A 14,225-nucleotide genomic window follows, 5' to 3' on the forward strand; every position below is an offset into this window, starting at 1 on the left:
TAATTTCTTTCTATTTTTAGTAGAGACGGGGTCTCGCTCTTGCTCAGGCTGGTTTCGAACTCCTGAGCTCAAACAATCTGCCCGCCTCGGCCTCCCGGAGTGCTAGGATTACAGGCGTGAGGGTCTTGATAAATATTGAAATAAATATTCACCACGTATCCAACCTCACTTGGCATAAAAGGCATTTTGGTAACAGAATTAAGATCCTGGGTTTTATTCTTGCTGACTTTTATGCAGAATGATGTGAAGTAAGTAACTTTTTCTTCTTTTGCAGAAACGGTGGGGCCAGGCAGAGGTGGGAACCGTGCGCTCCAGAGTCACTTAACTCCCTCTTTTGTCCTCTTTTCTGTGCCTCTCCTCCTTGGCAGGCAGCATCGCCGCCATTACCGTGACAGTCATCGCCGTGGTGTTGCTGGTGTTTGGAGTCGCGGCGTACCTGAAGATCAGGTGAGACGCGTCCGACTCTTCTTTATAAAGAAGAGGACTTCCCCTTACAGGGCTCCGGGCTGAGAGCTGCTGTTTTGCTGAGTGCTTGTTCCTTATCAGGTACCTCGGCCCTCAGAAATACGGGCAGGGAAGTGGAGATGGCCGGCGTATTCCACCCTAGACAGGGATCTGTACGGTACCTGAGCCTTGGCAAAGTAGAAGAAAAAGCTGAAATATACAGCGTGATGATGTAATGGAACAAGGATTAACCTGGAGTCAGGAGACGGAAGCCCAGACTCTCTGCCCTGACCTCAGCTCATGCCCCAGGAAAGCCACAGGGCTCCTGAAGCTCGCGTTTCTCATCTCTGAGAGGGGGCTGAGGGTGGAATCAGCGGTTCCTAAATACTAATGTTCTGAATACCAGTCCTTGGATTTGTGTCCAGTCTGCTAATGAGGTTTTCACTGGTTCTAACGCAAAATGTGAAAACATAAGGAAGGTGTAGTGTTTCTGTAAAACTTGGTTTTTGCCCCTGAGATTATGTCCTTATGTTTGTGGTTTTAAAGTATCTTTTCTCCTACGAAATGAAGGTGATCATAGACAGTAGCTGAGATTTAGCCAAATGGAAATTTGCAATACTCTGTGAGTCCCCTATTTGTGTTTTCTATTGCTCTGTGAAATCCAAGCCTCAAAACCACATTACTCACACTCTCTGAGTGTCCTTCCAGCTGTAAATGCCAGATGGCAAGGGGCGGTCTTGTCTGCCAGATTGTGCAGTGCCTGCGACAAGGGACAGAAGGACACGGGCAGCCATGGTGAGCACAGCCACCCTTGGCCGCCAACACTTCCTCCTCCAGCGGCCGGAGCCTTCTCTGTGCAAGCGCCTCTGCCCCTGCCACTCCCTCCCTTAAAAACCCCCATGGCTCCCCCTACACTGAGAATAAATTGTAAGTCCTTGGGGTGGCCCTCGAGGGTGTCATGGACCCACCCCTGCCTCCCCTTCCAACTCATCACATCCCTGTCTCCACCTGAACCACTGAGCTCCAGCCCTCCCCGCGCCTCAGTTCTCAGCACTCACCAGGCTCTCTCCTTCCTTCCGTCCCAGGCCCTTGGCTCCCGCCAGCCCCTCTCCCCAGATGTTCTTGCAGCTCTTCCTCCCACCGCCCTGCGCACCTTGGCTCTCATCTCACTCCCTCCAAGAGACTCCCCTTCCGGTTTGGTGCCCTTGATATTTATCCTCTTAGTGCCTTAACTACATTTACTCTGCTTGTTAGCATGGTCTATTATTTTATTTTTTTTAAATATATTTGCTTGTTTATTATCTCTTTTCCCCCACAAAAATGGAAGCTCCTTGAAGACCCAGACTTCGTCCGTGAGCATGCTGCTTGATAAATTGAATAGTGAACGAGGAAACGTAGGAACACGCAGTCCCACGAACCCACTGCACACACGCAGGTGCTCCTGACACTGTGAGCTCCCCACGCGGTTCCAAATCTCTGTGCACACCCGCTCTGCTGCCACCCTGTCCCCGCCAGCCACCCCGCGTAGCCCAGCACCTGCTAGGGAGCCCTCCCTCCTCCTTCCCTCTTCTCCCCCTCTGTCCTGTGTTCTAAACGTGCACCACATCAACCCGATGATGGCAGCAAGTAGGAGAGCGCCTTGAATTAGCGCCTGTGTCTAAGGCGCAAGAACAGGAAAGCCAAGTTGCAAAGAGAAATTGGAATTAAAAGGCCAGCGTGACCTGTGTCTAATAAAAGATTGTATAAAAGCATCCAGAAGTCCCCTTCAGATTTAAAAAAAAAAAAAAAAAATTCCTTCATTAAGTCTGCATTTCCTTGAGCAGCAAACTTAATTTTATAAATTATATCTTACTGAATGGTACCTTTTTCCATCTGGTTTAATTACTAGTTTATCACTGCAGACAGGCTGTATTTTAATTATGAGTTAAATTGGCTTTTATGAACTACTCTGAGAGCCTCGTTCCCATTTTGTAATAAAGTATCTGTTGAAAATATGTCCTGGGGCCCAAAAAAAGGGAACTTACACATAAATTGTAGACTCATTTTTGGAATCCCCAACGGTGAGTCTCTGAAGGGCTCTGGAAATACGGCCTTCAGTGGAGTGTGGAGCGAAACAGAAACACTTCCCTCTCGCTACACGCTTCCCCAAAATGCTACTGAAATAACCCGAACGACTCTTCCTCTTGACCTTAGGCGAGGGTTCAGGTTTACTACCTCAAACCGACTCCAGCATCGGCAGGCACCTCAATTCGAGTCCCAGCTCTGTCGCTCTCCGGCGCTGTCACCTGGGCATGGTGTGGAGCATCACTGGCCCCCGTCTCCCTCACCTGTAAAATAAGGGCATTATTCTAACTACCATGTGGCATTGTTGGGAGGATTGGTGGATACCACTTCCCAAGTACATAGCACTGCCGACACCATCACCGTCATCGTCAAAGTGGCAAACTGGAAGGACCTCCTTGACAGACAGTGGCTGAGCACCAGCCACGTGCCAGGCATTCTTCTAAGCACTGGGGGCCACATCGGTGACCAGACCCAGTTCTGCCGTCATAGAACTTAACTGTGCTTGGAAAATTTTGCTAGCAGGCCATTACAATTTGTTCTGATGAGTGCTGATTAAAATTTTATTTTGAACTATATTTGCCCCAGGCCTTCTGAACACCAGATAAATTAAGTGGATGATTAAATTGAGTTAATGATTGCTTCTCTCCCCCATATAGGTTCTCTCTCCTAAATGTAGAAAGGTCCACAGTTGTATAAATATAAGACTGCTATTTATCTATTACGCCACTTAAGTTTCGGCCTTATAAACTTAAGGAGGGATGAAGTGATCAGATCTCTGTTTCAGAAATCCCCTAAGGAAAACCCCTTTCTGCTTCTCTTAATTATTTTGACAAAATGATAACCTAAGGAGATTAATAGCTCTTATGAACCTTATGGCTATGCTAAAACCCCTTCAAGTGTTATTTTGCTAGATTCTTGGGAAGCCCCACTAATCATTCATCGCAAACGCAGTTGGCTCAGTTGGCGTGTGTGTACGTACCTGAGGTTAGGCTTTGCTTTAGCTGGAAATTCATTCTGCTTCTCTCATCCCAGATTTCTGAGAACAATAACACAAAAGGCCTGTTGTCTGTGGTCTTTTAGCTCACTTGGCTGGAGCAGTGAGTGACTGAATTCACCCATAAGGGAACCATTAGCTTCTGGCCTGCACCCGTGGGCTAGAGACCCGGCCCAGCCAGTGTCCCTGCAGATGCGAGGGCAAAGTGGGCTGGAAAAGGCAGCGTCACAACCAGAAGAACAGCACGCCCTGCAAGCTCTGCTAACGGCGGCTCCGTGCTTTCGCCTTTCTTCCCAAATCCTCATGTCCTCCAAAGGCTTTGGCAAACTCATTAGCCATCTGTTGTTCACACTTCCATTCTCCAGGGACCCACAGCTCCTAGTTTTGTCACAGCGTCCCCTGCCCAGAGAACCACATCTTTTTGTAAGCTGAGCCACTTCGGGATGTGGTTTATAAAAATGAACTGCCCTGAACCTACCAGGGCCCTTCTCTGCCTTGGACCCCTTTCATAACCAGCAGCACTATGGTGCGAAGGGAGGAATGTGAGCTTTGCTGTCAAGGTCAATACTGACCTTTCTACTTACTTCCCAAGGTGGACTTGGGAAAATTATAATCTCTTTGATCCTGAATTTCTCCAATCTGCAAAAAGAGAGCTAATAATATGTACCTTTCAAGGTTGTTTGAAAGCTGAAATGAAGTAATGATTGCAGAGTACCTGGACAGACTATGGCATGGTGGCTAAGAAGATGCCTTCCGGGGCAGGTTTCTTAACCATGCTGTGCTCAGCTGCTTCATTTGCAAAATTGGACTATAATAATACCAACTCAGGATCGCTGTGGGCATCGGTTATGATGCACATAAACTTTAAGTGCTGGTGGCATGAGGTGAGGATGACAGAAACGCTAACTACTCTCATTGCTGTAGGTGTTAGAACAGCGCTTAGCACGTAGCTGCTCAGTGAAGTGGTAGCCGCCAACAGCAGGCCTTGACCTTGGGAGGACGGCCCCAGCCTGCCGTCCGTTCAGTAGGCGAGAGGGAGTCAAAGGAGAGGGGGGAGGAGGAGGACCATGGCAGAGCAGCGCAGTTTGCTAATGTGCATGGACACGGTGGGCTTCCGTGTTCCACTTTGGCTATTTTAATGGCACTGTCCCTACATGCCTGTGAAGTCGCATCCATGTTATACATTCATAAATAGAAACTATCTCTGAACAGTCTGTATTCCAGAGCTTGTTTGCAACTTTAAAAGAAAGCAAAGGCCCTGCCTGCCTCTTGCACAAGGGCATCTTTAATTAATGATGATTGAAGAGTGAGGTGAGTCGGTTTTGTTTTGTTTAAGTTGGCTCAAAACTGCACAGCCACGAGATAATCTCCTTGCACAGGAGACCGTATCTGCTAAGGCCAGTGATGTGGATGTTGCTATAATTAGGTGCGCTGGTGACCCAGACAGACAACACAGGCTGTTCCCCTCACAAAAATAAATGTGATCTTGATTTGCAGACACAACAGGGTCTGGCTTTTAAGGCATCTTGTTACAGGTCACCTGTTTTGCTTTATGTCTTCCAGTGATTGCGTTTTAAACAACTGGATTCCTTCTAGTTATTGTTAGGTATGAAGAGTAGGCCCAGCCAGCCATGGGAGCTAAGATCTTCTAGAATTTGTTACCCACAGGTCGACTTTTTCAGACCAGCTTTTGGAGTTCTGTAGGTCTAGTGTACTTGACTTTCTAGCTCAGTGGTTCTCAAACTTTAACGTGCAGAAGAATCAATGGGAGAGCTTATTAAAAACACTATTTCCTGAGTCTTATCCCCATAGATTTGTATTCAGTAGGTCGGCGCAGGGCCTATGCGTTTGCATTTCTGACTAGCTCACAGGTATGTCAATGATGCTGGTCCGAGGACCACACTTTGAGTAACCCTGCTTTACCCTCATCTCCTAACACTCCAGACACCCTCTTTGCTGTAGTGTTTCCCAGACAGATTGCCCTGTTCTTCACATATATGTTTCAGACATGTTGCGTCTATGACTTTGAATGTGCTGACTCCTTTTCCAGAGGCATTGAGCTCACCCCTTTCCTATCTGGCTAATTCCAAGTTGTCCAGCTCAGGGACCTCTGGGAAGCCTCCTCCCTTCTCTCCATGCTGAGTTTCTTGCACATACCTCCTTTGGACCACATGATTCCCTGTACTGGAATAGCATTCTCTGTCGTCCTCCTCCAGGAGCACGATATGAAGCCCCTGGCATACCTGACATGTAGGCATTGCTTTGTAAACATTTATTGCATGAGTGAATGACTTTGAGTAGGAAAGTTTGGGTTGCAGCAGCAGCACTGGTGAATTCCAAATCAGGAAGTGCTAGGTTTAGGGAAGCGGAAGGCGTGAGAATCTGTTAAACCGCACAGACTTTCACCAGTTACCCCGTGACACTGCGCTGGTTTACAAATAAACTGATGTGCCGACGTGTAGACCTTTTCTGTGATGAGTGTCTGACAGTACTGTGGTATCTGGCAGATAATTTTTTAAAAATAAAATAAACACATTTGATCTGCCCCTTCAAAGTAAAGGTAATTATTCAAAGATGTTTGAAAGTATGAAATAATAGCTTTTTAAAAGAAACTGGACTCTGGAAAGAGGATTTTGGAAATGTTTTCACCATTGGGATTGTGGTAGAAAGAAGATGGAACTGATAGGATTCCTGAGTTGTGCTACTCACTGTGCCACTAACTTGCCGTGGTAACCGTGGGTGAATAAAATAACTTGACCCATAACGGTCACAGTTTTCTTAGCTTCAAAGTTGTGGTTCGCGATGTTAATTTCTTAGTTTTGACAAATGTACCATAATTATAGAAGATGATGTTAACATTAGTGGAGGCTGGGTGAAGGGTATATGGGAACTCTTTATACTGTTTTTGCAACTTTTCTCTAAATCTAAAATCATTCCAATATAAAAAGTTTATCTTTAAAAATTATGGTTCAATAGCTACCACATAGATATGTTGTTTGCTCCTGCCTCAGGGCCTTTGCACTTCCTGCTCCCGCTGTCTGGAGACTATATCTCAGACATCCTTGCAGTCGTCCTTCATCTCCTATATGTGTCTGCTCAAGGGTATCTTAGTGAGATCTTCCCTGATCACCATATTCAGGATTGCAATCCCCACCTCCCATTTGGAACCCCTCACCCCCTTCTTTGCTTTATTTCCTTCCCTCGACTTAGTAACATCCACCATTTATTATTTGTATCTTATCTATTGTGTCTCCCCCCACTAGAATGTAAGCTCCCTGAGGACAGGGGTTTTGCTCTGTTTAGTTCATGGAGGTTTCACCCAGATCCCTATCCGAATAGAGCCTGACAGATGGTAAGTTTTCAATGAATGGTTAGATCAAAGGCACCAGGCAGGGAAATGACAACCAGAAAAAGAGAGCCACCAACAGAAACCAAAAAAAAAAGAGAGAGAGAGAGAGAGAGATGGTGACAGCCGCAGCAAACAGCTTTGCTAATGGATGATAAGAGTCCAAGGCGTGATTACCAACGGCTGATGAGCTGCAAGTTCAGCGGTGTTTTCCCAGCACCAAGCCATGTCTTACTCATCTTTTATCCCTCCTTCTTAGTGCGTGATAAGCGCTAACGATTGAATGGCAAGACTCACTCAACTACAGAGGAGAGGACTTTGTGGGGTGTTGTCGTAAATAAAGGCGGAGATTTGGTGGAGAACTGAGGCTGACCCTTGTGAAACAGGTGTTTTCTAAAATATGTTTTATTTCAACACAAGGGGTAGTAAAACACCTTACTCATTTTCGAAGACAATTGAGTTCCATTAAGTATTGACGCTACAGTTACCTTAAAATCGGGACCATTTTGCAGCAGTAAAGAAGGCCTCAAACCACAAATGTCACCACCATGTTTACCATTTGTCACCAACAAGGGGTCACCAATTGGAGGCAGGGAGCAGGGACCGTTGCTTTCTATTAGAGCAGAGCCACTGAGACAGAGAATAGGGAGGGAAGGGCTTAAGAGAAATCATTCCTTATTTTGCCCCCTGAGGTTTTAGTTTGCTTCCTCAGCCGTGCGATACAGTAGAGTCACACTGACGACAAGCCCAGCGCCACTGATGCGCAGGGACTGTGCACGCATCACCACACGCAGGTCAGCCATCATTCTCTTCCGCTTCCTACATTTCAAATCAAAACGGAAGCCTTGACCACTGATAGTCTTTAATGAGATCTTTTCGCTTTGTGGCAGTTATATTGTGCAATGAATTGCTACAGGCCATACAAATCCCTGCTGGTATTGACCAAGCAAACTCCATATACGCTATATGATACTGGATATAAGCACAGTTATCAAATATTTATAAAATAATCATTGCACCAAGAGCAACACATTAGGTGTGCAGGTAGCTAAACACTTTTTTTAGCTAAACCAAAAAAAGTAAGACATGGTCTGTCCCCAAGAGATTTACTATCTAAGGGGAGCCAAGTACAGCAGATAGAAAACACAGCTATCTCGTGTTGGTGCCAGTTGTTATTAAGAAATTGAGTAAACAAAATGGCTTGGACCTCATTCATACAGATTGCTGTTCCGACTGAAGTTAGATGAAGCAATGTTGCCTTATGAAGCGAGGAGACTTGGTTTCAGTACCACTGAATACATTGACAAAGTCATCTGAATTCCTCTGCCCCACTTTCCTAATCTCGGAGTGGGAGTTTTTTGTTTTGTTTTTTACCTCCTGGACTCTGCAAATGCCAATGTGAAAAACCTCCCATTTCCATCCAAAATGTGGCATGATTTAAGTTCTGACCGAGAGAGAGTTTAACCTGCTCACTAATGACTCTCCCCTTATCGCACGCACAAAAAATGTGTTTGTCTTATTCTTTCTACAGTAGTACCTGGCTGGAATCCCAGCGCGCCCAATTCTTCCTGTTTAGGCTCATTAATGTACTGAACAAGCCCTGAAGGTTCAGTATTTGCCCAATTTTGGTCTATGCATATCTCTTGCCTCTCCTTCCTCACGTAACAGCATTTTGTTCACTCACTGTTCATCCATAAGGGAAGGCAAAGAAAAATGAAAGTAAACACAAGTCTTTTTTCCTTTATTTTACTAGTGTTTTTGTAGGAGATGCCTCTTACAATATAACAGATTCAGATACAGCATTGACCAAATAGTCTTCCCTAAAATAACCACAGACAGTAAAACCCTACAGAAGGTTTTTAATCCTCTGACCCCACTCCAGAATAATTATAATTTTTGAAAATCCAAAAATGGTAACAATAGCATAAGAAATGGCCGTATAACTGTGCCTGGGGCATAGTTTTAGGAGTTCCCGGTGGGAGGAAGATTCACTTTTCACTCAGCGCCATTTTTTACTACTTGCAGATTTACCATGTGCTTGTATAAGTTTTATTATAATAAAAATTAAAAAGGAATATTGGCCAACACTCACTGCACATTTACTATGTGCCAGGCCTTTTATATGCATTACCTCATTCAATCCTTCTCACAACTTTAACTCAATTTGAAAAAAAAAAAATTCTCCATTTTCTAGATGAAGAGACAGGGGGTTAAAAACTTATTCGAGAACATGCATTTATTGACCAAACTGACATTTTATGGGAATAACATTATATGATGGAGATAAAACTGTGGCGAGAAGCTCCTTTACCTTACAAAGGTGAGGCCATCGTACCCCATCAATAAAGGAGCGTGTTTATTAGGGAGATGTTTGCCCGGCTTGCAGCAGTAAGTCATGCTGAAATTTACCCTGTGCTCCAGCACTGTAATCATCTGGTTGTTACTTGTTAATTCTATAGCTTCCATTTCTCAACCAGCCTGTTAAGGAATTTAATTGGAATTGGAGGTTTTGAATTTGGAGAAGTGTTGGCCATAGATAACCCATGACCTTCATTTACCAAAACTACCTCCTGTATTCCTATCAAAAAAGCAGTGGTGTTTCTGTATTGGTATTTATGGTCCCTTTCCTTCTTGTACCAACAGAACTGAACATGGGCCTTTAGGGAAAGCAAAGTAAATGGCAGAACATCTTCAAGTTTCCAGGTATATGGACTGGGTCAACTGAGTCAGCCTTCAGGACATAAATCAGAATTTTGAAGGCTAAGAGTTTGAAACAAGCACAGCAAGGGCCTGCTTTTTTGCAAAAAAAAAAAAATCATCTCTTTGCGAATACCTGGCAAATATAAATAAGCCTCAAAAAAGCATTAGCAATTATTTTACCAACAGATATAAGTATAGCAAATGCTTTTTGTGCTTCTCAGATTGTATTTTCATTTTGTTTAATTTTCATATCTAGCTAATGAAAAAATTGAGGGACTGGGCCTGCTTTTTGGTACTCTACCTAGCATACATGATTTCTAGTGGTGAGGTATAACAATTCACATGCTAGCACAAACCTCAGAGGCCCCAAATGCTCACTGTGTGGTGTTCTAATCCTATCGTAAGTTTTAGTCTTAAAAAGACCATATCCCTCCTCGGGCAGATCCCATAGTGATCAGATTGGTTTGGGGGTAACCCAGGATGTATTTTTTCCAAACACTGTTTCTTCCACAAACGTTCGTTGAGGTCTTACTATGTACCAAATACTCTTCTGGGTGCTGGAGTTAGAGCCAAGAATAAACAAAACAGGCAAATAATCCACGTCCATGGAGTTTATAGTCTAGTTAGGCAAGAGAGGCAGTAACACAATAAATACGTAAATTATAAAGTATGTTAGAGGTGATGAGTACTATGAGAAAAGTTAAGCAGGGGATCCTAGAGGTGGAGGCTGCAAATCTAAATAGAGTTGTTAAGGAAGGTCTCACCGAGAAGGTGACGTTTGAGCAAAGTCTTGAAGGGGATGAAGGAATGAGCTACGCGGAGTTCAGGGGGATAAGGTTCAGGGGGATAATTGTTCCAAGCTGAGGAAAGCGAAACCAGAAATGCAAAGCCCCTGAGGCAAGGGTGTGCCAGCCATGAGGGCGAAGGGAAGGAGGTCAGTGTGGCTGGAGCAGAAGGAGCAGGGGTCTGTCTGCAGTAGTAGCCGACGTGCTCAAAACATGGCAGGGGCCAGAAGCCGTAGGGCTTTGCAAGCCATTTAGTGACTTTGTGAGGTAAGGAGACGTTTAAAGGTTTTTAACAGAGAAGCAATAACATCTTACAGTCTCTTATATAAATATTATTAATCATGAAAGAAATTCCCAGAAAAGACCAACCGAATCCCATTTAACCCATATTGCCATTGAACTAAGGTGCTAATCAGACTCTTGGAACCTGAGCTCTGAGCCCCGGATTTAGATCCAGGAGGCAGGGATTTGACTCACACCTCAGTTAGATGATTTGGGGCACATCATTTAACATCTCAGAGCCCCATTTTCCTCGTCAGAGAAATAAGGTAAACCACACCTGCCCTGTGGCTTTATTTTGAGGACCAAGCAAAAACTGAATATAGAAGCGCTTTGTAAATGTAAGACACAATATAAATGTCAGGAGCGGTGGTGATAGCCATAGTGGTATGGCTGTGTCATTACTGGTTTGGGAAAAAGTAAGCCCAGAACCTAAGTCACAATGCTAGGAGCACAAGCCTCTTGTTCCCAGGCTGTCTTAGGAAATCCCCATAGAAATGGGGCCTCCTCTTCCTCCCCAGTACCAGCAGGTCCAGGAGAGAGACAGGGACCCAGCTGATGGCAACAGAAGGGGCCAGTCGGGCTCCCAGCTGGATCAGTCACCACTTGCAGGGTGTCTGGCAGACGGGGCCTCCATGCTTGGGGGTCCTGTTGTCCCAGTGGGAGCATCACGGCCTTCCTTCTCGTTGGCTCCCCAGGCCTCCCCGTCCGGGCCGCAGGGCATTAGGGTGTCCTCGGATGGGCGACTTCCCCAAGTAATCGCAGCCTCCCCTCCTTCCTGACCAGGCACTCCTCCTACGGAAGGCTTTTGGATGACCACGACTACGGGTCCTGGGGAAACTACAACAACCCTCTGTACGACGACTCCTAACACAGGAACACGGCCTGGGATGAGGAGTGACTGTTCTTTATTTATGAGTGCTTATCCAGTAGAATTTATAACACGTACCTGATGCACATGGAACGACAATCTTAAGCCCTGTTTCGTTGGTATGGTTGTTTCTGTTTTCCTTCCTCTCCTCTAGCTGCTACAACTTCCCCTTTCCGGTACAAAAAGAACCATTATTTAAAGGTGAGTAGGGGCTGATTTTCAGCTGAAATGGGCCAGCCTTGCTCCGGCCACACCAGACCACGACGGTGCAGGCTGCCGCCCCCACCGCAGGACCCAGCGCAAGAAGGACCCAGGAAGCGCACTTGGGTTGTTTTGTTGGGGTTGACTTTCAGGGGAACTTTTTGTTTGTGGTATTTCTTAAACTCCTATTCGGGAAATCACATGAAATATCAATGAGGGGAAAGGAAATGAGTCCTCCTCGGAGGGTTTCACCCTGCACGGGAGGGAGCAGGGGTTTCTCGGATTCCTTTTTAATCCCTGTTTATCGGGTTGTAGCTGACAGGATGCCTGCTTGGCTCTACAAGCCTGACAGCAGCTCCTTAGCGGCCTAACTAATGAAAGGTGGAAACAGGAAGTGCCCTCGTGTGGCAGGTCCCCCGGGATCTGAGCATGCGCTCTACCTGCCCTCCCGCCCCGGCCGCCTGCGTCCGCACGGGCTGCCGGCTCCGGGCAAGTGCAGCGGGGACCCCAGCCCACGAGCGATGGCAGAGTTGCATTTCCACAGGAGAAGGCTGTGAGATGCGCTGAGTGATAGAAACGGAGAGGCATGTGGAGCTGTGGAGTGAGCGCGCAGGTGTGTGGGGTTGGGAGAGAGACGGGTGGGGGGAAGAAGGATGCTCACCTGCATTGAGTATCGCGTTAGGGCAAGTGGAAATAGCTGTCGACAACAGCCGGCAACATCCACTGCTTAGAGGAGCCCAGAAAATCCTTGCTTTACACCCATGAAGCGACTGGTCCACTGCCTCACTCTCTGTTGGATAATGGCTGTAAACTGTTAAAAAAAAAAAAAGAGGCACTCACTATTCTCTCTGCAATTGCCAAGCGAGGCATGTTTCCATAGGAAACAGAAACCATGATTAATCTGTTTATTCTTCCTGTACACTCACCTTACTAATTCTTCCCTTTAATAAAGCGCTCCCCTGTGTATATAGTTCTTAAAATCCTGCGCAACAAATTTTCAGAAAGAACTGTTCATCTTCGTAGTCATCCATTTATTGCGGTCATTCTCAGCCAGGAGGTGATTTTTGTCCCCCACCCCTACTTTTGAAAACGTCTGGTGACAATTTTGATTGTCATGACTTGGGGGCGCTACTAGTGGACGGTGGCAGGAATGCTGCCGAACATTCTGCCATACACGCGACAACCCACGACAACAAAGAATTCTCTGGCACAAAATGTCTGTAGTGCTGAGATTAAGATTATTAATACTCACATATGTCATGCTTTTTTATTTTTAAGAAAATGATACGTTAAATTTTTATCTTCAGAGTGTATAGTTTGTTGGCTGATGGGTTGTGTTTTGGTATGCATGGTCATCTTTTTATTTCTATGTGTTTACTACAGAGCTTTAGTTCATGGGCTGCAACTCTGTCCTCCTGTGACATGCTATTAGCAATCAACATTTTGTGTCCTGATTTCATGTAGTAGAAAACAAACACTGGGTCCCCTTTCAAAATGTGTTATATTGTCCTACATTGTCATAAAGAACTTGAAAATGGATCAGTTTTTATTTCTAAACTTGGACCTTGCTGCCATGACTCCGTTTAGTTTACGGAAACTTGACCGCCGGCTCATCCCGTCACTAGCTGTGGCCGGGCAAAGCACTGACGTGAAACCACCCTTGCTTTGCTAAACAGCTCTGTCATCAGAGACACTGGGAGTAGTGCCACTTTCTGCAACCTGCCATCCCACACGCTGAAAAAATAATTATTTCTAAGCTCCTTAGGTGCCAGAGGAGAATGAGCAACTCCCAGAGTATTTTACAACCAGAGTGGACAATGCGGAGTAGGCCTGGAGGAATTAGGATGTCTCTGAGTATGAAAAACGAAAGATAATAAAAGTGGACCTTCCCAGAAACATGGACAAGAGTGACCAAGGGTGCCCAGTCTGGCCGTGTGTGGCTTGAGTCAATGTCCTTCTTCCCCATCCCACCCCCTCCATAGAGCTTTCAGTTTGGCAAAGGACAAGCCAATAAAAATAGGACATTCCATATGTGGTTTTTTTTTCCTCCCACGGCCAAAAACGTTTTGACACAATGTCCATGAAACACCTTTGCAGAGTAGTACTCTGGGTGTTGCTTCTGTCATAGATACTGGGTCAGAGGGACCAGCCTCTTCCCAGGAACCCTGACCTAATACAAACCATGGACTCTGCAAACAATTTTCCTTACCGAAGGCTGCTATTGTGCAAGGGCATGTGATGGGTTTGTTGCTCTTATTAACTTCCAAATGCTTATGGCAAATATAGGGATCTGGGCCTAAAGCAGATGTATTCAGCAAGGTGACAGCTTCCCGCAAAAACTACAACGCTCTTTGTGCTGTTCTGTCAATATAAAATACCTAAAGGTTGAGCCTTATTTTGCCAAATGTATTTTTTCTGATTTTGAATTGGCCAAAGGATTTTAGCAACTGTATTCTACAAGTGTTACTTACACACACACACACACACACACACACACGCACAGACAGCCCTGAAATATGTGCTGGTAGTTGGCGGGACCTC

At 45.5% G+C, this 14,225-nt stretch overlaps 1 protein-coding gene across 1 annotated transcript in view; it reads left to right on the top strand.

Annotated features, from left to right (window-relative positions):
* Positions 1 to 12,507, top strand: part of PARM1 (prostate androgen-regulated mucin-like protein 1) — a 40,709-nt gene extending 28,202 nt beyond the window's left edge. The window contains exons 4-5 of the mRNA XM_012659844.1: positions 369 to 447; positions 11,399 to 12,507. Of these exons, the coding sequence (XP_012515298.1) occupies positions 369 to 447; positions 11,399 to 11,483 (164 nt within the window). The 3' untranslated portion in view covers positions 11,484 to 12,507. The remainder of the gene's footprint in view (positions 1 to 368; positions 448 to 11,398) is intronic.
* The last annotated feature ends 1,718 nt before the right edge of the window (positions 12,508 to 14,225 follow it).

The sequence above is a fragment of the Propithecus coquereli genome, unplaced genomic scaffold (genome assembly GCF_000956105.1).
Source record: "Propithecus coquereli isolate 6110/MARCELLA unplaced genomic scaffold, Pcoq_1.0 Scaffold64, whole genome shotgun sequence".
NCBI lineage: Eukaryota > Metazoa > Chordata > Mammalia > Primates > Indriidae > Propithecus > Propithecus coquereli.